The following is a 23,808-nucleotide window of genomic DNA, read 5'->3' on the forward strand; positions in this document are numbered from 1 at the left end:
TAAGTCAAGCATAATATTCCATGAATAGTGACATGCTTCATTTGTATTGTAGTTTTTTTAGGTTTAAAAAAATTCTCTTAGAAGACATGTAAGCCCTAACTGAATTACAATTTTTTGTTCAAGTACCAATTATCATAAAAAAAACAGTTGAATGTTTTTTTTTTTTTAGCTGCCTAATATGTGGTAAAATGGCCACTTGTAGTCACCACTACTTTACTATAAAATTAAACTTAAAAGGTAAAGTTATCCTGCCGTTTAGGAACATCTAGAAATGGTAAATGCGTTTAAACAGTACTCTGAAAACCTACTGCTGTCCTGAAAAATAATATTCCACTTTCTGATATGTGAATGTGCCTAGGCATTTCTGTACGTAGTCTCAAAGCCATAAATCTGCAGTGTGACATATAACGCACTGCTGCCACTGACTGCTTTTTGCCATTTTTAAGTCCATAACAAGGAGAAATCAGTTGCAGGGAAACCACAGGCAATTTTGATGACTAGTGTTTATCCTAGTACTGGCTTGTCTTGGCATATCTTCCAGAGTTTAGTTCCTTTTTAAGTACTGTATATGGCCAAAAAAAAAGAGAAGATCTGTACACATCCGTTACGAAGGTCTGATTTCTTAATTAATTGAACTGGTAATAAAATAGGGATGTTTAAATTAAAGTACCCACTGTCAAACTGATTTTGATTTTCAAATTCAAATGTCACAGCCTTAAAGATACGAGTGTATTTTAATAAACTGCATATCTATATACTGTACATCCAGTACAAATCAAGAAATCAAATTATATATTTTAATATATATTTTTTTCGTTTTACAGGCGTGGAGAATCTCTGTGAGAGAGCCATTCACATCAGAAAAATACTATTGACATTACCCAGGACTGTGCTCATTGTCATGAGATACCTCTTTGCATTCCTCAACCAGTAAGTAGCATTCAATGCCCTGACAAAAACCTTCTCGATTTATCACCATTCTATAGGATACAAATGTGCTGAACCAATATTTTGGTTAATAATTAATGTGCATTGTGTATATTGCTAAATTTGTTTATTTTTTTAATAAAAGTGGAGTTCTCTTAGTAGTATGCTATTCATCTCGACTTCTGTTTTTAATCACATAGGAAGTTTTAACTTAAAGTTCCAGAATCCTAAAAGCATTGCATTGATGTAACACTAAAAAAAAAGTTAAGCACTGCTGGTCTAATTGTTAATGTGAAGTGACATTACAAAGCAGTCTAAAATTCTGCTTTCACTGAGCATAACTAAGTTGTGGAAAACAAAGTGCATCTGTAAAAGGCTACATCGGAGAAGAATGATAATGCTTTTAACTTGACTTTGGAGTTAATTTAAAGCAGAACTATCTTTTAACAAAACAAAAACCATGACCCTTACCTGTACTTGCGCCGAGCCCTTAATACCTCTGAAATCAAATTCCATTCAGTCTAGCACCATGCCAGAGGAAATCAGCATGCATGAGACTGGTTTCCCAGTCTTTACTATGGAAGAAGAGTGGTCCTCCCCTTCTAACTAAAATAAATGTATTAAAATACCTTTTATCCTCCTATGTTCACATTTATAATTGTAACCATTCTTCTTATTCTCATTTGCAGCCAATCAGAGCTACCTTGAAAATGAAACAGTCTCTTAAATAGTTTTTTTTTCTTTCCCCATGCAGCCTCTCTCAGTATAGTGATGAGAATATGATGGATCCATATAACCTGGCCATTTGTTTTGGCCCCACATTAATGCCTGTTCCCGACGTACAAGACCAGGTGTCCTGTCAGGCCCATGTGAATGAAATCATTAAAACTATCATCATTCATCATGAGAGTATTTTCCCAGATGCTAAAGAACTGGAGGGTCCAGTTTATGAGAAATGCATGGCTGGAGATGACTACTGGTAGGTCGAGAAATCTGTTATTTTTTAGCATGTTGATTGAGTAGAACATGATTTTTGTTATTACTAAGCAGTTGTAAGACCTGTAATTATAAAGCTGGAACTACATATGCATTCAGCTTGCAGTCTTTCACCTTTCAAGTTTGTTACTTCACAGACCAATTACATTATTCCTACGCAAACTAATAATTGATGCACATTGCATTCTTCCTCTGGATACATGTCCTGGTAATTATGGTGTAGTGATTTGTTTATAGTAGAATATCTTCACCTTTTCTAAAATAAAGTAAGTTTTAAGCCACCAAAATTGGCCTTCACTTTTTTTTTCAGTCTGCCTGTTTCCTCACTGTTTGTAAATCTCTCTGTTCATCTAGAACAAATGGTCATTATGATCTGTTCTAGCAAAATTTTCTGATCACATACGGCACGTGATCATTTTTATGCTTGATCAATTTCTACTTTTCCAACATCGTTATTTTATATACAGTTATTTACAATACTTGTTTTGATTTATGAAGTCCTCTGGGTAATTCAGATGGGCCTGGTTTTTGTTGTATGTAAAATAAACTGAGCTAAACTGACAGGTTGAAAAGGGGTTAAGCTATAGAGTTTCCTGCCTTAATGTTATTCATTTGCAGAGGAAGAGAAGAGTACAAGACCGTTCTAAAAAAGAACAAATGTTAAAATAAAACAAAATGTTAAAATAGGGAATAACTTGATGTATGGCATCATAAGAATTATTACAATATTACAAACTGCTTTCTTTAAGTTTACGCTGACTTTAGAATTTAGTAATTTGCATTTAGCTCTTCATCTAGCATAATAGTTGTATTTTTTTGTCTTCTTGCTTTACTAGTGACAGCCCATACAGTGAACATGGCACATTAGATGAAGTGGATCATGATGGCGGCACAGAAACCCACACGAGTGAAGATGGTATGGTTTTTGTATTATTGCCTCAACCTAAATATAATTTTAAACTGCCATTAATTTAAGTGTCTCACATTTTCTCACTAACAGAAAATGGAAAAAAAATATATCTGTGGTTTGAGATTGTTAAATTGCCTGAGTGTACTGCTTGCAATAAGAGGTGATAACTAGATAATAAAAAATGCAGTGGAACTTCACATATATAGAAACAAGCATGCATGTCTGGAGAGGACAGAAATTATATATGTGGAAGTTTACATATATAGTAACATTTTAAACAATAGAACCACACAAATGGCAGAGCCTTGGATAAACCAGAAAGCAGTGACCATGTTTTATCTTGAACATGCTGTTCTAAAGATTGATTAAGCCATCAAGACCTATGGTAGTACTTCCTTACTAAATCATGGCATGACAGAACTGCCATACAAGAGAGGCTTCATGTACGGCCTATATTTGTGTTTAATACCTGCAAAAACCTGTTGCTTTTGCCAGAAATATAATGAACAGATAAGTTTATCCTCTAAATTCAGGGATAGGGAATACTGAACTGTCCACCCCAGTTTCTCTGTATAGGGGTGGCCCTGTTTGTAGTGCATGGAGGTGGGGACCCATTTGTGGTCCTAAGCTGCTGGATTTCTGAAAATTATGGAAGAGATGTGTAGCAGACGATCAGTTTTTACAAACAAAAATGCATTGTTGAAAGACGTTAGATCGTTGTAATACGGTAAATTAGGTGATTAGTAAATATAGCCATTGTGTTTCAGGTAAACAGGCACCACTCTTCTTCAGGGCATTTCTTCAGAGAAACTGAAGCATCAGTTGCTTGATGTCCCATATTAAGGGCCTATGACCTGAAAACCATCAGCACATTTTGCCATGATCCAAAGCCACCCAACAATCTGTTTCTACAATCGGCTACACTGTTTATCAGAATTGTTTTGAAATGTCTCAATGAAGTTTATAGCCCTCTGCTGACAACTCTGCTCCGTCATACATGCAGTATATTATATTTTGTTTTTTGAGTTTAGATACATCTCAAACTTATTTGTTTCTATGGTAAATATCTTTTTTTTTTTTTTTTACTGTTCCCATACTGTTGGTCCAGTGCCTTTTTAGGTGAATTGTTTTATCCCTATTATGTTAATACATTTATCTGAGTTTATAAATTAAATGAAATAGTTTGAAAATATATAAATGTATGCTTCTGGGCTTTTTGACATAAGTATTCCAGGAGGCAGCAGGTTTCCTATTTAGTCTTTACTGTCCTGGCTGTAAAATCTGGAGAAGTTGGAAATTAAAAAAAAATGTAAAAAGTAATTTAAAAAATAAAAAGCTTTTTTTTCCATTATGTAAAGAAGACGTGCATACACTTCAATAATAGGTCCACTCTAGCAGGATGATTTAAATACAAAAATAAAAAACCTTAAGTGTAGAAAAAGGAATCTTTGGTATTAAATGTACACAAATGTGTTTTAAAATAATTACCGCTTTATAATGAACTGTGGACAAATAGATATCTAATCATCGCAGTGCTGATCTGCATACATGCACACGCACAGGGATTTGCAGATCATATGCAGGGATTGCCTACACCATCTGTGCATTCATGTGTTTACATACTTTTACAGGGAGTTCTCTATTTGTCTGGGATTGGGCAAAGAAGGCCCTGCACACAAACTCCAAAATATGATAACCTTGAGCATGTATGTGTTCAGGATAGTCAGTGAGTTTGTTCAGAATATAAGAACAGTGACATAAATGTATTGTTCAGAAATAAAAGTCTGGAAATAATTCTTATTTTAGCACAATTTATTTAAATGCACTTCTTTTCTATTTATAGATTGTGATTTATACATTTCATTCTGGCTTTTATTGTGGGTAATGTACTTAAATATATTTAACTCTGTCATGTTTGCAGGTAGGCGATATAAAACATACTAACAATAGTGTGCTACATTACAGCCTATGCTTCTGTGCACAGAAAAGGATTTTTGTCATCACAAACATAATGTATTTGAAAAATGATCTAGTTTATTTTCATTGGTTGATGTAATTGGTTACAATATTCAGTATGTTCAGCCAGGTTTATTAATGGAAAACCCCACATGTGTGCCTTGATGCAAAAGTAGATTACACCCAACACAGATTGTGGCTTTAAAGAAATAATTTATGAGCACACTAAACTGCCTTGAATTTTGTTTTTTGCTGCAGATTTCATAGGTCAGCAAATTGTGTGTTTGTTACTATTGATTGGGCTTATTCTGCTTCACAAGCATGTCGGAAAATAACATTATTGATTGGTAGCACCGTACATCTCCCAATCAAATGGTATTTGCTGAGATTTATTTACTCTTTACAATTAAAATGGATAAACAGATCTAATCTTAGTATTACATATTGACATGCAGCTTTTAATTTAATTTGTTGTGGCTTCATCTACTTGATATTCTGAAATAAAATATATAACATTTAACTAGCTCTATCCAGTGACTGCAGTTCGTTGCCTTCCTGACAGGGTCACGTTCAAAAATCTTTTCTATATGTTATAAATTACAAAATAGGATGTTTCTCATAGCAGATGTCTGTTTGCATTTTGTTCCATGAGCAAAAATTCCAGTAAGAATTTGACTGGTTGCTATGGACAAAAGCTTGACAGTTTATATAGAACATAATTTATGGATTTACTCTGGTGTTTTCTGGGTATTGTTAAGTTACATTGGCACTACAATTTAAAGTTGCATTGGGCTTTCCTTTTTTCCTTCAAAGCAAATGCAAATGAATCCTATATAAGTATATAGTATGGATGGTGGCTTATTAGATCCTAGCACAAAAGGAACTGATTTGACAAGTTCAGTTTTCTCTGTAAGTTGTAGTACATAACTTGCTGGAACCATGGTTTAGACTTGGACTTTGGATGTTTGTTTTCTAATTATTACAACAAGGTGGTTTGTGTCACTAATTATTCAATTTAAAAAAATGTTGGCTCTGCCTGCAGTTTTGAGGCATACATGTAAATAGATGGACAGACAAGCAAAGTAGAGTGGTATAGGTGACCCATTATTCATGTTTTAGTACAAATTCCTTAAGCTTCGGGTGTACAGTGTGACTTGCGTGTGTATTCTTTCTGTTCATTGGGATGTTGTATTACTACCGCAACCAATTAAATACCAGTGCACAACCTCATGGTTGTCAGAATTTCACACATAGGTAATTGGATTGGGGTGACATTTAAAGACTGGTACTGAGACATTTACAAGGCCCAATGGAGTGGTCATAGGCTATATATTGCAATAGCTATATCAATCTTATAATCGCCCTGTACAGACGGTTACACATAAATTGGAGACAGGAGATTGACAGGATACCATCTGGACAAGCGTTTGCTGGAACATGGTTGCAGTTCTTTTGAAGTCTGCTGGTCTCAGAATGTGTTCACTGTTACAAAGGACAATGGTGTTTAGTCTGTAAACAAAGCAGCGCTGTTTGTTATACCTTTAATTTCTCAACCTCTCTACCCACTCATAAAAAGGAAAGTGCAACATGAAAGTGTTTCTAAGTGGTGCTTTGTGCTTGGATATGCAGATCTAATAAATGTCAGTTTAGCTGAACAGAGCAGTTAAAGTACATTTATTGAACGCTAAATTAAAACTCAATTTGTAAAATTCAGCTTGGATGAGGTTCCTTTAAGCAATATTGAATATAAGCTGGAAAAGTATCAACTTTGTGTAATGTGGTAAGAATATGCAGTTGTGTATTATATTGTCTTTTTGGAAATTGATGTGTTAGGAACCATTGTTATCTGTCTGGCAAGCAGTACACATCACCTTATTCCCTAACTAGTTTTTGTGACACAGCTAACTATATATATTTTATTCAATCTACACAGAGCCTGCCTGTAGAGAGTCAAATTATTTCTCCAATTCTTTACACTGGGTCATCCATACTACTACTACAAGCAAAGAGAATTATACCTGATCTCTACTGTTTTCTAAATAAGATTCCAATATACTCATTAGAAACCAGGGCATGAAAAATCATCACCATGCAGCTTTAGGATTCTGAAAGATTTCTAAAGCCCAGTTCCTGCAGTGTTACTGTAATTTGGTCATCTCATACAGTTGGACATTCTGTGCTTTTTATGTTCTTTTCTTATAACCACAAAGCTTTAATAAGGCTCATCAAGTGAACCGGTGAGCTAATTTACTGGAGTTGGGAATCTTTAAAAAAAAATGTTTCAAATATTGTGAAAAGTAAATTCCTGTCCACTGTAATTACTACATTACTACAAAACATACAGATAAGTGAACATGCATTTACTTTTCACATGAATTGATAATTGAAGTAAATATTCACACTTCAAAATTCTTAATTTGGCCTCAGTGATCGTATTGGACTAAAAGAAATCGCCTAGAACCCGATGATTCATTTACTAGTGCTGTGAGTCTGTTTTTGCTTCCTATTTTAATCACAATAAAAAACCCAGATGACCATTATAGATTATCAATACCACACAAAAAATGGTAAAGGAGAGGTGCTATTTCTATTACTACTTTTACATTCCAAAGGACCCCCCCCATCCTAGTTTATATATAGGTTAAGGGTGGTAAGTTACCAACCTCCACAAAATAAAGGATTGTGATTGATTCCTGCACAACTTTCCATAGGTAGGGTGGAGGAACCTTTTATCTTAGTGTTTTTATTTTTCTCCTGAGGGTACCCATCTGGCTAGTGAGGAATATACAAGCTGAAATGGTCATGGAGCATACCTTAGCTGGTATTATGAATGATGTGGGGCCATGTCTTAATAAGGAAGAACAATCTCCACCAAAACCTAGCTGTAAAGGGATGATGTGGACCGCTGGTACAGGTAGCTCTAGGTGAAGTCATTTTTGTTTGTGTTTCCCTTGACCAGAGCCTCCTTGTTCTCAGTTTAGTTTATTATAAATATGTCCGTTTGGCACTTTGATTAATAAATCGAGTAATAATTCTTTGGTTTTGTATTCAATTAATGAAATAAATGAACAGTTTATAAATATTTAAAATTAAAAAGTTAAATTCTTTTAAAGGTGATTTTTGTATATAAGATTGCTGTACAATGAAGGTGTTTTAGATTTACAGAAATGTGCAGCTCTGGCAATGGTCTTATTTATCTGCACAGTTACTAAAAAGTTTTCTTTTTATTGAAGGGTATACACTGGAGAACTGACTCGATCTAATAACCAGACTGAACACAGAGCTGTACCCTGGGGCTAGGGAACTGTTCACATTAGTTCTGATATTCAGTCTGCTTCAAATGTGCCAGATTTGTTTCTAGCTTTCTTGACACCTTTTACCAATGTTATTGTGTTGTACAACAGGCTGACATTGGACATATCCTGATTTTTTTTAGTCATGCTGCCATTAGTTTGATAAAATAAACCGCCCTCACCCCAGCTCTCTCTGAATGACCTGGTGCTTACACATTTTTTATCATAAGCTCAGCTGAATTGCCCTGGTTTGTGACAAGTTTTCTTTCTAAACCCAAGACCAAAAATACTGCCCTGGTATAGAAAGTGTGTTGAAACTACAGAACACTTCTCCCTCTCCTTTTCTCCATATCATAGAGGGGGTCATATCAGGGCTCATACAGCAGAGGCACAGTGTTGTTGGCTCACTACAGGAAGTTGGCTTGTTCTCTATATCTCTGGCAAGATCATCAAGGCACTTTTTCATATGTGAAATGGATATGATCATATTGCTTTTATCTTCCTATCTACCCAAAACTGAACATTTTTTTAAGGATTTGCCTTACAGATCTTTTGTATTTTTTTTCTTAGGTTCACAAAAATGTCAGATTACCATATATTTATACAAAACTTTCTTGTGAATTCATTTGCAGAGTGTGAGCCAATTGAAGCCATAGCCAAATTTGATTACACTGGAAGATCTGCACGAGAACTGTCATTTAAAAAGGGTGCATCACTACTTTTGTATCACCGTGCCTCTGAAGACTGGTGGGAAGGAAGACACAATGGAATTGATGGCCTGGTACCCCACCAGTACATTGTAGTACAGGATATGTAAGTCCTAAAAGACCTCTGACATCTGAAAATTATTATTATATTATACAGTATTATTACAGTACAGTAAAATGAATTGTGTCACTAAGATCTTTATCAAACTAATCTTATGTTGAATTTATCCTCGTGTTTAGGGATGATACGTTTTCGGATTCTTTAAGCCAGAAGGCAGATAGCGAAGCTAGCAGTGGGCCAGTAACTGAAGACAAATTATCATCCAAGGACATCAATTCACCTACTGAAAGACATCCTGACTTCTATTCAGGAAGGTGAGAGAGAGCACACCACAAGAAGTTCAGAAAAGTCAGCTATTCATTCATGTGCCTGCATTATCAAATCAATTTGAAAAATAGTTACTTGTATCTCTCTTTAACAAAACACAGAAAATGTAGCAGAAGCAATCAGTGGGGTTCATCAGCCGAGAACGTTGTCTGTTTGAAACCCTAAAAACAGCTTTAAAGAAAGTGGAGAGGGAATTTTATTGTTTGTTTCAGTTTAGTAGCTAAAACTGCAAATGTTTACTCTAGAATTTCTCTATGATTGTGTTCTAAATTAACCCCTCTAGCATTCTAATTCTGTCCATATTTATTTATTTAAATTTATTTTACATTGTAGGATATAATTCATAGGTATAACTCACCAAAATGTGTCCAATATTTAATAAATTTCATCATAATCTTAAAAATTAAAAAAAAAAACACAAAATCTGTTAAAAAAAAAAAAAAATAGTGAAACATAACTGTACAGTAGTACATGTGTGTGTATATTTTATATATATATATATATATATATATATATATATATATATATATATATATAAAGATTTCTTTTAAAGATTTCTTTGTATTGGACTCAATACAGCTTTTTTGTATTGAATCCAAAACAAAATTATTTGAATTTCCCGCCGATCCTCTCGCCTGCACTGATGTCAGAGGAGGTGTCCCCAGGTGTTTTTTTTTTTTTTTAAGTTTTAAGTGATACACACTCAGGATTACCATTAGGGGAGTTATTCAGCAAACTTGGATCGGAAAATTGTACCTCCTGCACCACTAGGCTACCCTTTCCTGTCATCCTGGCTGTATTTTTATTATTAATTTACACCACAATCTTCATGAATTCGCCGTCACCCTTTCTCCACAGATGACCGCTCAGAGCCTGGACGGGAATTGTTAGGATATGATCATTCTTTTCTGTTCATGTTTGTGGGTAACATTCTTTTTATGCTCAGCTTTCTGATGGTTCTATTCTTTGTGAAACTTCTGTTCCCCAACTATTAAGTAATACTGCGCTCCTAATAAAAGAATTATTGATAGGTAAAGGACTATATATTGTCTTCTGCCTTCTGAATAATGATGGCAAGTTTTCTTTAGGAACATAATATTTGAGGGGGAAAAGCTCCTGTAACAGGAATTTTTTAAAAACCATGTTTTTTTTTTTTCTGTATTGCTGTTACAGGCAAAGACGAAGAGCTGATCCACCTCCTCCCTCTCGACGTTCAGGTCGGGCTAGTGATAGCCACTGTCCAGTTCACCCCCCACAGTCCCTCAACAACAGTTCAGTGGAAATTGGATCAACTCATATTTCAAGTCATTGTAGCCCACGTGTGCTGCTACAGAATCGCAACCTTAATACTGACAGCCCAGAGCGCAGACGGAAACCGGGTCATGGAAGTCTGACCAATATCAGCAGACACGATTCCCTAAAAAAGATCGATAGCCCTCCAATACGAAGATCTACATCATCTGGACAGTACACCAACTTTAATGACCACAAGCCTCTTGACCCAGAGAGTATTGCTCAGGTATGTAAAGGAAAATAAAGTTGTGAAGCTCAGAATCGGAAACCTGAATCTGAGGTGCTAAGGGGGTAACAGTGCAGTATTTTATCAGAAGGTTAAAAATACTGCAGCCTGGTAAAAGCTTATGGTACAGCTTAAAATAATTTCCACGAGTGTTTCATGATCCTATAAAACAAAAACAAAAAAAAACAAACGGGGCATTATCAGTTGAACATTGTTTAGGAATGCCAGTTGTTAGATTAAGGGCACTCCAGTCCTAATGTAATTTATCGGAACCCTCTGTCATTTACTGTACTGATGCAGCTCTCACACTTGGTATCATAAACAGCAAGGAAGCACAACTATTGGCTGCTGATTAATAGCTCCCTACTCAACAACATTAGAATGTCAGATATGATGATTGATGGGTGCATGGGGGTAACAAGATAAATGATATCATGGAGATATTGATCATTTACCTGGTTGTGCACCCATTGACCAGTGTATGGACAGCTTTATTAAGGACCAACTGAGATCACTATTTGAAATGCATTGGCTGTGGAGAAACTTCACTTGACGGATGATGTGAACTGAGGAATATGTTACAAACCAGTCCTAGTAGCAGTACCATTACTATGCATTGACCCTCCTTATCCACCTCCCGCTGCTGTAAATGACCTGTTATAGCTTTCTTACACATCACTTTGCATTAACCCTTTTTAATATGCCCTGCTATTGTCCTTTAAATCTTTACCCACACAGTCACTTCACGCCTTGTATTCACATTACATTACCCATTACATTGTGTGCTTCTCTTTCCATCTACACAGCTTTATATACAAATATATATTGTACAGCACAAAGTTTACATGTAAACTACTTAAGCCGCATACACACCTGCAATTGTCGTTGGAAAGGATCTTTCACGATCATTTCCAATGACAAAAGACTGAAAAATCCATGAACGTGTGTTGTACATACAGCACCGTTCAGCTTTATGGAGAGGGGGAAAATGACGAAGCAGCACCCTGCTGTGCACTCTCCCTCATCCCTTGCATTACGATCGTTCATCGTCCGTGGATCCGCCAGTACGGTCGTTCGGGTGATGGACGACAGACGCTGTACACATGCCAGATTCTCGTCCGATATCCGCCCCGATACGATTATCGGGCGAGAACCATTGGACGTGTGTATATAGCTTTCCCTTGGTAATGTTTACTTCTACTTCACAGTACATTAACCTGTTTAATAAATTTAATTAATTAAAATGAAGCCCCTAGTCCCTTCACACCATCTAATCACAATACAATAATTATTTCTTGTGTGCACTCCACTTTGCAGGTACAATATATGCTTTGTGTTGTACAGTGTAAATTTATTTGCTAATTTGTATTAATGATATCCACATTACTGCTGTACCCTGTTCAATAGTGAAGACTTTTAATACCTGTTGGGGGCTTTAGATTTTTTTTTAATGCACTCTGCTTAACTGTATTACTGTGCTATACATCATAATCATGCATACATAATTACATATTCTATACTGCTCAGATGTATATACTGTGTTCTACATTGTGTGCCTCATTCTGCTTGGGTGTAAACAGAACTACCTAAAAAATAATGATGTGCAGGCCACACAAGATGTGCAGTGAGATTTAAGAAAAACTGCTCTATGTCATACAGTGTAGGTCATGCTTTTAAATGGTTTGCCACTGTATTTCTATGCCTAAAAAATGCCATATTTGTATATTATTACTGATCTTGATGTGTTCTCTCACCTCTTTGTCACTTGTCAAAGAACTGCTTTCATCATTCAATCTGACCGGAATAAGAATACACATTGGCGGCAAATGTATATTTTTGGGTGGTGTATTACAAGCCCTACAGACTGTGCTAACGTTGTTGTCTTTGCTTCCCAAGCAGGATATAGAGGAGACCATGAACACTGCCCTGAATGAGCTGCGGGAACTTGAGCGACAGAGTACTGCCAAACATGCCCCAGATGTAGTGCTAGATACGCTGGAACAGATGAAAAACTCCCCCACCTCTTCAACGTCAACAGAATCAATCAGTCCTCACCATAATGTCATGATGAAAAACACAGAGCCGCTGATCCGGCGCAGTACTAGTACATCTAGTGAAACGATGAGTACATTTAAACCCATGGTGACTCCGAGAATGGGAGTCCAATTAAAGCCACCAGCTCTAAGACCAAAACCTGCTGTCTTACCAAAAACTAATCCTGTATTAGGACAAGCATCGCAATCGTCACAAGGGGCAGCAGATAAGTCGTGTACAATGTGATGTTACCCTGTCAAGATTTAGGTAATAACTGGAGATGCCATGCTTTTACAGAAAGATGACACCTGTGACTATTCTATGACTTTTTTTTTTCTTTTTAACTGGACAATATTATGTGTTTACAACAGTAGAAACACATAGATCTTACTTGAAGAATTCATGCTGCACAAATTGTATAGCTTGCAACAAATCACAAATTGCTTCCCACTTATAAATGAAAATTTCCATCTGATGTGCATAGAGTGTGGGTTTTTTGTTTTGTTTTTTTTATGCAGTGTGTCTTGAATTTAGAAAACACAAATGCCTATTTGATTTGTAGAGCATCTTAGAACACCAGATAGCAGTAATCTGATAGAGCTATTAAATAACATTCCTTTGCAGCCTTACTGACTGGTTCATCCTGTGGTGGATCCCAAACAAATACGCCTCTGGATAGAGTCATATAACCACTGTTGATGTTTTTGTGGCTTTATATCTTTCTTATAACAGGGAGACTAACCTGTTAATGTGTACAGTATGCACTGCATGTGGTTCTTATTCTAGGTATATGTGGAATAATCTCTATATATAGAGATGGATATATACAGAAGAAACATTTTGCACATGCAGATGAGATGAACAACCTACTGATGTACAGAAACACTTCTGTGCTTGTCTGGTTTGCTCATTGGAAAACATTAGCATTAGGTCTGCAGGTGCCATTAAGCTAGAGGGTGACTGGCAGCTGTAGTGGAGTTGTTAAAATATAGAAACAGCAGTGTTTTTTTCCCCTATTGTGTTTTTTTAATGCTTGTGAGGGAGTTAGGATGTGCAATAGTGCACTCAGAGTTGTGAAATAACACTAAGATATTGTAAATACAGAAGGTGCCTAAGGAGGGTAACCCCTCCTGCACACATGATCCAGTTAGCCACTTGCCAAAGTTGGAAGTCATTAACCACTTCACTGACTAGCTGAATGCTGAGCAATAACCACAGCAGATATATTTGGATATATATATATATATATATATATATATATATATATATAAAATTAGCACAGTATTAATATCCGTTCCATTAGAGATGGTGGTTGGGTATCCCAGATGTAATACATTTATATAAAAGTTTACTTGCATCCTATAGCGATGCAATTATTTTTTTTTTTATTATTATCTGCCTGTTAATCTACTAATATTTTGTGGGTAGGTTTTTCTTGAATTACACAAGAAGACATAGTAGCAGAGATTACTTTTCTATTCAAATGTACAAACTGCACAATCTAGGTAACATTGTAGTGTAGCTTAGGTGTATAATGTCAACAATTGCAGGTACTATCATATTTCTTATGTTTTTTTGTTTTGTTTTTTCTTCATCATTTAGTTGTATATATAATGACTTGTATATTCAAAGTTAGTAACCTCATCACTTGAGGTTGTTGTTTTGGTTTTTTTTTTCAGTTTCATGTTAATCCACTATTCGATTACTATTTTAGTGTTTTTCAGTTTTCTAAATCGGAATACTTTGGCCCAGATAATTGTAGTAGAGGCAGCAACCTTGCTGGTTATTCTTCTGGGATTACACTAACATACTATATATAAACTGTTCCAGTTACTTTCAGTCTTCTGAAAGAGGCTTCTTTAGAACTAGACCTAGGAGAATTATTTTAGGATGTGAACAGTGCTTCCATTATATAAGGGTGGAGGAAGGTAACAAAAACACCTTGGAATGTCTTTTTAATGCAGAGCATTACCATTTCTGTACTAGTACACTACTGTAACCAAGAAATAGACCCACTGGCGCTATGTGTCCAGTATGCAAAGGGCCTTGACTGTGTACAAGTGCCGTCTTCACTTCAGCCTGTAGGTAAAGCTGAGGCCAAGATCTGGCTGTTCTGGACACAATTGTGCTCTCATATGATTAGAGATGACACTAGCAACTCACAGGAACAAACTGGAACTTACTACTGTTGTTCAAACACAGGATTAGCCTGGTACTGTTTTTCTTTTGGTCAGTGTGCCATCTTGAGTTAAATACATGTCGAAATGGTTGGAAATGTGTATATTTGTTATAGACTGTTTAACACTTAATAGATTTAGTGTAGTACAAGAATATATTAGGAGCAGTGCATCTGAGTACTGCCAGTTACATGTGTAGTTTGATGGTTCTAGGTATATTTCCAGTACTGTAGGTGGTTGTGAATAATAGGCCAGTATTTAGCCGCTGCCTTTTACGGAGTTTTTCCCCACGATCTGCATATCTCCTGCACAACCAGCTGTTCATATTGTCTGTTTATTACAGCTAGCATTTATTTTTTTGTTGACTGTTATTTAAATTGTGTCGGTGTACATCTGTAGTATGTACATGTGAAAGTGCCTTTAAACTTTTAGAGGACCTTCAACTTTTTACTCCACTTAACTACATTTCCATAGCAGCCAGACCCATTTTCAAAAAAAGGTCAAATATACTGAAAAATAAATGTGTGAATTTCATTTTATTCTGTTGTGATTATGCACTTTTATGTACAGTACTATACACCTTGGCATGTGCCATGTACAGGCTTCAACATCTATCCAGGTTTGTTCCTCCATAGTTTTTCTTTAAATTAAAGAATACTGTCCTGTCAGTCATTGTCTGATTTTTGTTTTCCAATTTTTTTTTTAACATCCATCTTGTATTGTGAAATTGGGGCATATTTATCTCTTATTGCTATGTGCTCTAAAGAAGATTGTGAAATGTTGTTTAAATAAGAAAACTTGTTTTTTTGTAGATTATCCTGGACCAAAGATGACTTACTTAGGATCAGAACTTAAAATTTCAGAAGATGACTCTGCTGCTTTGTTAAAAACAATGTGTTATGTTATGAAATCTATTATTTTCAATGCAAAATAATAGATACCAAACTAGCATGAAGGAAGGAGGTCTGACATTGTTTCCAGCAGTGCAGAGCTAAATGGTTGAAGATCAGAAAAACATCTAACCACAGGGGAACAGGAAAAGCTGGAAAGTCTAGGTGTCCCCTTGAAATTAACAATGTCAATAGTTCCCGATCCCAGAGAAGTCATCTTTAGGTGTGGGAGCGTTCCATCAAAATAAAAGTTTAAAATTTTGAATGGCATTCTCCTTTAATTAACCATTTTAGTTTCATTTAATAAAGCAATTATATTTGCAGGTTATGATATTGTGTCAACTTCTTTACAATTATACTATAAGAATATATGTGCACATTGATTGCAGATTATATATAGCGGCCATCTATATGTAGTTTCTCTGGGTGGCAGCAGGAGAGTTAAGGCTTCCTCTTGATATTAAGGTCATACATCTGGGCGTGAGTGGATGTGTAGGTGTGATATGGAACTGACTGTCAGAATACAGAATGAATGTGAAATCATGGCATGTGCGGGGGTTATAGGAGATAAAGTTGCACACTAAAAGCATAATCCATAAAAAGACATAACGTTCACTGTATAAATGCGTGTGACTCATGTTGGAACAAAGCCTGCGTCAGCTGTTCATAGAGTCAGACATAATATAGCCCAGCACCAGCTGTGAGGTTTTTTTTTTATATCGTCTTATAGGAAGGAACTGCATTTAGGGAGAAAAAAACATTTACTGTCCCACTGACAGGATGATGTTAATTGGCAAAGTGGTTAAGTTATCTACCACACTTTTTGGCTTGGTAAAGGCCCAAGCCCCCCTAGATATCCCCTACAATTAAGAGCCCAAAATGAGAGCTTTTGTCCCTCCAGGATAGCTATGTAACAGTAATTCTAAAGCAGTGGTCCCCAACCTTTCTGACAGCAGGGCCCGGTAACATAGGAATAAAAGTTTGCCGCAGCATGGTAGATGTACAGCTTACACTACTCTGCTAATGTCCTGACAGGAGGCCGAGCTGCTGAGTAGTGTAAGAGCTGGTGTGCTGTCAGGTGGCAGAGCTGCTGGGAATGGCAGAGAAGTGTAAGCCTTACATACATTGTATTCTCATTCTCCATTCTCAGCAGCTCCTCTGTAAGCAGTGTGAGGAGAGACGCCTGCGCTCCTGCTGGTTGCGCTCCTGCTGTCACACTGTCACTAGCTCTACAGCAATGTATTGAGGGCCGCCGGCACTACCGCTGTTATGTGATGGCGCCGCAATAAAATTTTAGGGGTAGTTAACCACAGCAGTCCTCCACTTGCACCTACATTTTAATATACTTACAGCTCCCCAAAGAACATAAAGGGACATTTATATGTGACCGGGCACCATGATATGGTAGGAGTGATGAAGTTTTGTGTGAAGCCACAAGAAGAGGTGGGATTATTTCACAGTGCAAGTTGCGGGGAGCAGTACAGCTGAGCTCTGAGGTCAATAGAACACGGCTACTCTAAGGGAGCTCTCACTGAAGCCCAATCTCATAAAAAAGATAGGAGATGCGTAGGACACTGGCACTTCTACCTACTGCCATTTGCTGCCCCCCAACTCACCCGCCACAGCCCGGGGATTGGGGACCACTGATCTAAAGCCTTGCAAGAGAGATGCTTTTTACAATTAATCTACACCACAAGTGGCACAATTTGAATAATTCCGTAGTCCTGCATAGAATTTTTTTTTAAATATCTACAAATTGATGACTTTTTGTATTATAATTTAATAATGCAATTTGCTTTACATGAGTGCACTTGATTACTCTTATATGTATGCAACCTGTATGTATAGTGTTAAAAAAGGGCCCTAGCAATCATCAACCCTGAGCTCAATTTCAGCACTTGCTTCCACTCTAGATCTGCACTGCATTTTTTAAAACACACTTCATCATTTAATTTTATCAGGCTGCCCAACACACAATAAATTGTGCATGCTTTGCATTTAAATGGGCATGCTGTGCTGCATGGTACATTTAAGGTGCCATTAAGAAACAATATTAACCCAGCAAAGAAACACATCTTGTGCTTTTGTGTTTTCTTAGTTTTTACAAATAGAAACATGTACATTATTAGCACAACACCCTAGTGGAAACAGGCCATTTTGTTTCAACAGCTTCTGTGTCAACAATCCTTTCCAACAACAAAAGATCAAAAGATGCATGAACGAGTGCTGTACATACAGTACCGTTTATGGAGAGGGGAGGGGGAGAACAAAGAAGCGGCACCCAGCTGCGCACTCTCCCCCTTCCCTTACATTAAGATCGTTCGTAGTCCATCTGCTGTGGATCCGCCAGAACGGTCGTTCGGACGACCGGTGCTGTACACACGCCAGATTCTTTCCCGATATCGGCCGAGAACCATTGGATGTGTGTATGTAGCTTTAATGTGGTGACTGGCTGCTGCAATTTTGTGCACAAAATTATCTAGAAATAAAAATAGACTTCTAGTGACTCATAAGCTTTAAATACAATTTGCAAGTACCAAATACCTGGATAGACACTTTAGGCCATAAAAAGGAGGAATATGTTTATATTGAGAAGTGGTAATTACCTTAATGTTTTCAAGGATGTGTGAACAGCAGGTCTGAAAGAAGCTAGTACAAGAATGTATTACTGGAGAAGCCTTGTTTGCAGATAGTTTACATATCTTGCTGGCTGAGCAGTTATTGCTATGCAGACAGATTCAGAGCAGCAAATGGTGATGTGGTACTCCTTACTGTTCAATGTCTCACATTGGGTGATAAACAAGAGATTATAGGATGACTTGATTCTTCATGAGCTATGCTAGACCTGCCAATCATAATCCATATTTATATTCTAAGAGAAAGAAATTGGATGCTCCCTTGTAACAAGTGGACGATAATTTAGAGATATTCATGCTTCTCTTGAAAAAAACCATCTACAGACTCTAAACGCAACCAGACTTTTTTCCTAGTGTATTCTAGCCAAATATGCAAAAGGGTTATCTCATAAAGAAGCTATTTGGCATAGTTTCCTCATTGGGGGGTCACAGTTGTTCCTGCCATTAAATTGGGTGAGTTAGAACAGATGTAACTTCAGTAAGGGCTATACTATCACATCTAAATTCACTGACCTGGAAAAAGCATCTTGATTAGAAAGTCAGGACTCCAAATTCAATTGAAAGAACTTTATGTTAATGGAAGAATTTCATTACCAGGGACCTAATATTTTCAGTAAGGATCAGCAATAGAACCTTCTGTATGGACAACTGCCACGATCACAACAACTGGTCACTGAACAGCTAAGCTGTACTTTTGCACAACATCCCAGGCAAGGGGCAATCTAATACATCTGCTGGCCTTCCTAGAGAATGCTAAACTGCCTTGATTCTTTTTCAGGTTAAAATGTTAGCAAGCACTGGCACGGCTCATTCACAGTGGAGTGGAATTTTCCCCTACTGTGGCTTTCCACCATTAGCACTAGCAAGGAGAGCCCTATTAAAAAGTAAAAAAAGACCTGAAAAAGATAACCTAGATCCTGTCACATTAGCCATAGCAAGTCATGGCTCCCAGTTTTGGCCCAAATGATGGTGGCACCTACATTCCATCCCTCCTGTAGATGGGACCTTCTGACTTCGGACTGTTAGCAACATTCCAATCCAGGTAACCTATAGTTCAGTGGCTGCCAACCTTTTTGGACCCACAGACCACTAAATTTACCGGACCGCGGGGAAGAAACTTTCCCCATAGTGACATCATGATGCCAGAACTCGCCCACTCTCCCATCACAGATCTGAGCCTGCAATGGGAGAGTTGTATCCAGAGACAACCCATCCACTTTCCAGAGCTTGCATTTCATACGGGGGACATCTCCTGACCCCACTCGGGCGCACCGGTGAAAGCTGCGGACCACCGGTTGGCAACCACTGCTATAGCTGACTGCATATTTTGTGAGAGGAAAGTCCTCTAACACCAGTGGCAGTGGAAAAACAGCTTAAAGCATGTAAAGCAGTGGTTTTGCACATTGTGGACCACTAAATGCACGGACTCTGGACCGTGCATGCACGGACAGCCGTGTGTCACCCAAAGGGGAAGAAACAGAGAGTCAAGGGGTCTTTCCAGCAGTTTATGAAAGCAACTATAAATGTAGTGCTCATCAATCAGTTCTGCCTTCTTGGTTAATCTTATTTCTACCTACCTACACAGATCAGAAGATTTAGGGCAGCAGACAAACCCTAGAACAAAGACTGGACACAGCTGTATCCCCAAGAATTATTGGATACGGTTTTGCTTACACCTTGAGGTGCATTGATACTCTAAAAATAAAATGCATGCATGTCTACTCCCAGCTATGCACAGTGTGGTGCAATGCCTCATTTCCCCCGCATTATGCACACCAGGACATAGCAGAAACACTGAGTGCACATGGAGACTGACGTGGGACCCACACCATCTTATTTACCAAAACAAATTGATGGAGCAGCTAGGTGTAAGTCTACCAACATTTTGAGAAATGGTAATTGAGATGTTTCTTTGACAATAGGAGCTTGATGTGCCTCGGCTCCTCAGCACTTTATCACTCTTGCATTTCCCCTAATAAATCTGTCACAAGCTTCTTAACAATACTGGGGGAATGATCAACCACTTTAGGATTCGGAAGGCGGTCCTGGGGAATGGGGGTGTCAAAAGGTAGAACTGTCCTTGTGAAATTTCAGGAGTATCTAGAAATGAAGAATTACGGGTAAGTATGATCACAATTCACAATTCTTTATCTTGAAATTCAACAAAGGTACACGGACTTGTGAACTTGAATAATGAGCATTAACTAAAAGTGCCATCCATGATAATAGCAGGAGCATTACTACAATAAAAATACAATACAAGTCTACATTAATATATACAAATACACAATAACACAGTTCTATAACATGATTAGTTGCTTGTGCTCACAAAGAGCCTTAGAACAAGTGCAGAGCGTTGCTCTACGGAACCTGAACCCCTATATTAAATATTATCATAAAAAAGTTAACTTTTACCAAGAGAAAAATACAGGCTACGTCTGTGGACATGCTTTTGGTAATGCCACTTGCCTGGCTGTCTTTGGTGTCAAAGTTTTTAGTCAGAACAAGCATAGACTACCTTCTTATACTTCATAAGTCAGTAGCGGAGTAGCATGAAATCCAGACAATCAGGCAACTGGCATATTAGGAAGGTGAGTCCTAAAATGGAAGCTTACATCTTTTGTATAAGTGGTTTCCTTTACAATTAGAGTAACCAAGTCAATAATACCAATAAGTTGAAAAGGTTTCTAATGCTTTTACATACAATATGCCTGAGTACAGAAGTGTACTCAGGCATATTGAGTATTACAGTACAGAAAATTCTGAACTGCTAAAAGTCAGATATTACCTCTTGATAGCAGTTTACCTAAAATGTATGTGTAGCTAATCACTTATACACACTGAAACTTGAACAGAATAAACACAACTGTAGAATTACCATTGGCTCTGGGAAACATATAACCTTTGGTACCTAAAACAACATTTCTCTGGTATGATCAGCACAGTTACAAATTTTTTCTAATTTTACCAGTCCTAATTTATTATTGTGACTTTTCTTATTGTGACAATGTCTACATTACTAAAGATTTACCAATGAAAAGTAAAGCAAATAAATAAATCTGCCAATACAAAAAATCTGTCCGTCTGTGCCACCTAAAGATTAGTGCTTTGAAGACTTTATGGTAAATCCAGCCAGGAATAAAACCGATAAAATAGTTGCATTGCGTTTGTTTAGTTGATTATTAGTATAACATACAACCCAATATGCCTGTTTAAAATATTATGTAGATTAAATAATCAAATCAAGCACACCACTTGTCCAACATTCAATTTCCATCCTTGTCTCATCAGACGCTGTTCACTGTCACACCCATTATTAGTCATACAGTTAACATATTGCAGGCTAAGAATTAAATGTTTCCTGTGTTGTATGAAAGGAGTCAAAGTGCAGGCTGCCATATGCTGTGTAACAATGTGGAGTGACAGTCTCAGAGAGAATTAATTCCTGAGCTTTGTGGTAAGGTAAGACGAAAGGCAATCATGTGCAGCAACTGCTGGGTGTTACACAGGCGATTCCATGATCATGTCTTTTTTTACGTGCACTGTATAGAACATTATACTAATATAGCACAGCAGTGCTCAGATGTGCAGACATTTCATATATTAAGAGTTGATTTACAATAATGCCATCTAATTACCATCACACTGTACCGCCACTACAAACTGCTAAAATACTAGACATTAAAAAAAATTAAAGTGTTTACAAAGCTTTAGGTCAAAGTATCTTGCTAAGGATTTATAGCATTTACATTCCTTATTTTTCTTATATGGCAGTGGTTTAATAGCATTGTTGGCCCTTGAAAGGAAATGAGTGCAACTCTCCACCAGAAAGTAGAGAGACTTCTTACATGCTCTTATCGTGGTGGCTTCAAAGTCTGAATCAATACTGCTTTCTTAGCAAGTGAGATCCTGCATGGTTTTAACTAACTATATAGTCAGTTCCAAGCAGGTGATATTGATTTGCAAACAGTTGCAAATATGAAGAAGTTTAGGGACTGTGAGATTGTTGCCAACTTACCCCAATATAGCAAGAGGAAACACCCACAATGGGTAGAATGATATAAAATGAAAAAAGCCAAGAACAACTTCCAAAGAAATACAAGTCAGACCATCAATGTCCGATTGGACCATCCATCACATACTTAGGACACTGGGCTCCATGAAAGAGGAACTCCACTGTTGAAAAAAAAAAAAACAGAAACAGAATATGCATATCATCAAGCCACAGTGCTTTTAGGAGACTATTCTTTAGACAGATAGAGCTGATGCAAAGTTTGTCTATGTCTACAAATGAAAAAAAAAGGTTTTCAAAGGGAAAACTCCCCATATTATCTGTGAAACATGAAGGAGACTCATATTTTGGGGTTAATTCCCTGCAAATTGTCTGTGCAGGGAATATTATCAGTTGCAAGTCATGAATCCCACAACAGAATGATAATCCAAAACACACAGCTTAATGCACCCAAAACTCACGAAGAACAACATACTGAACTGTTCTAAAGTGCTCTTCAATGACCCCTGATTTGACCCTTTTGCAGAAGGCACCCTACAAAACCTGATAAAGCTGTAGGCCAAATTACATGTTGACAGTTGCAGAGTCTCTTTGAGAGCTACTTGTTTACAGTCACTACATGTTTCTATACATTGTTTAACACTGTTATATTTTTATCCATGGCATTTTCATTTGTGCTATAATTTTTAAATATTTTATTAGATATATTTTGTTTCACACAGAACAAACATCAATGGGTGGCAATCGCTTTGATCCGCTTCAAATGATTTCAGAGACAGTTGTGGGTTATTCTTTCTTTGTAGAGGGGTATCAATAAATTTGTCCATGTCTATAGACACTCTCCTGACTAAAGTACACATTATCTCAATATCTGCTGGTTATCGAGTAGTCCCTATTTTTTAACAACTTTTTTTTTTTAAGTTCTTTTTTAAAATAGCGATAAACAAATTGTTAGCACTCTATGCAGAAAACTTTTGGAAAAGTGGTTGTGCAGAGGTGTAAATCAGTTTAGTAATTAAAGCATTTTTTAGAGGTGCAACAATTGTGGTATATGTGTACTGTGTGTGGAGTGAGAAGGTTTAGGTTATATTTAACCATACACCTTTAGCATGCACCCAGTATTTGCCACAAGATGCTATACCCAAGGATGTCCTCAAGTCTTTGGCAATCCTATCTGTACTCCTGGCTTGCAGATGCCCTCAGCCTGAACAAATAAATCTAATGCAACCACCAGGCTGGTAAGCTGCAATATATAAAATGTTAGTACTTAGGTGTAGATATACAGTATCTGTTAATAGTTTGAAACTATGGAACACATTTAGAATTTGGGTTTAAACCAGAAAGTGTTTTATATTTTAGATTC

General features: G+C 37.0%; 1 protein-coding gene across 4 annotated transcripts in view; it reads left to right on the forward strand.

Annotated features, from left to right (window-relative positions):
• The window catches only part of SRGAP1 (SLIT-ROBO Rho GTPase activating protein 1), an 86,183-nt gene extending 70,058 nt beyond the window's left edge, over window positions 1–16,125 (forward strand). For 2 of the 4 annotated variants that reach the window (XM_072401288.1, XM_072401286.1), the window contains exons 16-22: window positions 825–930; window positions 1,682–1,906; window positions 2,760–2,839; window positions 8,715–8,895; window positions 9,030–9,164; window positions 10,351–10,696; window positions 12,596–16,125. In XM_072401288.1, the coding sequence (XP_072257389.1) occupies window positions 825–930; window positions 1,682–1,906; window positions 2,760–2,839; window positions 8,715–8,895; window positions 9,030–9,164; window positions 10,351–10,696; window positions 12,596–12,976 (1,454 nt within the window). In that variant the 3' untranslated portion in view covers window positions 12,977–16,125. Of the gene's footprint in view, window positions 1–824; window positions 931–1,681; window positions 1,907–2,759; window positions 2,840–8,714; window positions 8,896–9,029; window positions 9,165–10,350; window positions 10,697–12,592 lie in introns of all 4 variants that reach the window. The other 2 variants (XM_072401287.1, XM_072401284.1) reach the window with 1 other exon arrangement.
• The last annotated feature ends 7,683 nt before the right edge of the window (window positions 16,126–23,808 follow it).

This window comes from Pyxicephalus adspersus, chromosome 2 (assembly GCF_032062135.1).
Source record: "Pyxicephalus adspersus chromosome 2, UCB_Pads_2.0, whole genome shotgun sequence".
Lineage (NCBI taxonomy): Eukaryota > Metazoa > Chordata > Amphibia > Anura > Pyxicephalidae > Pyxicephalus > Pyxicephalus adspersus.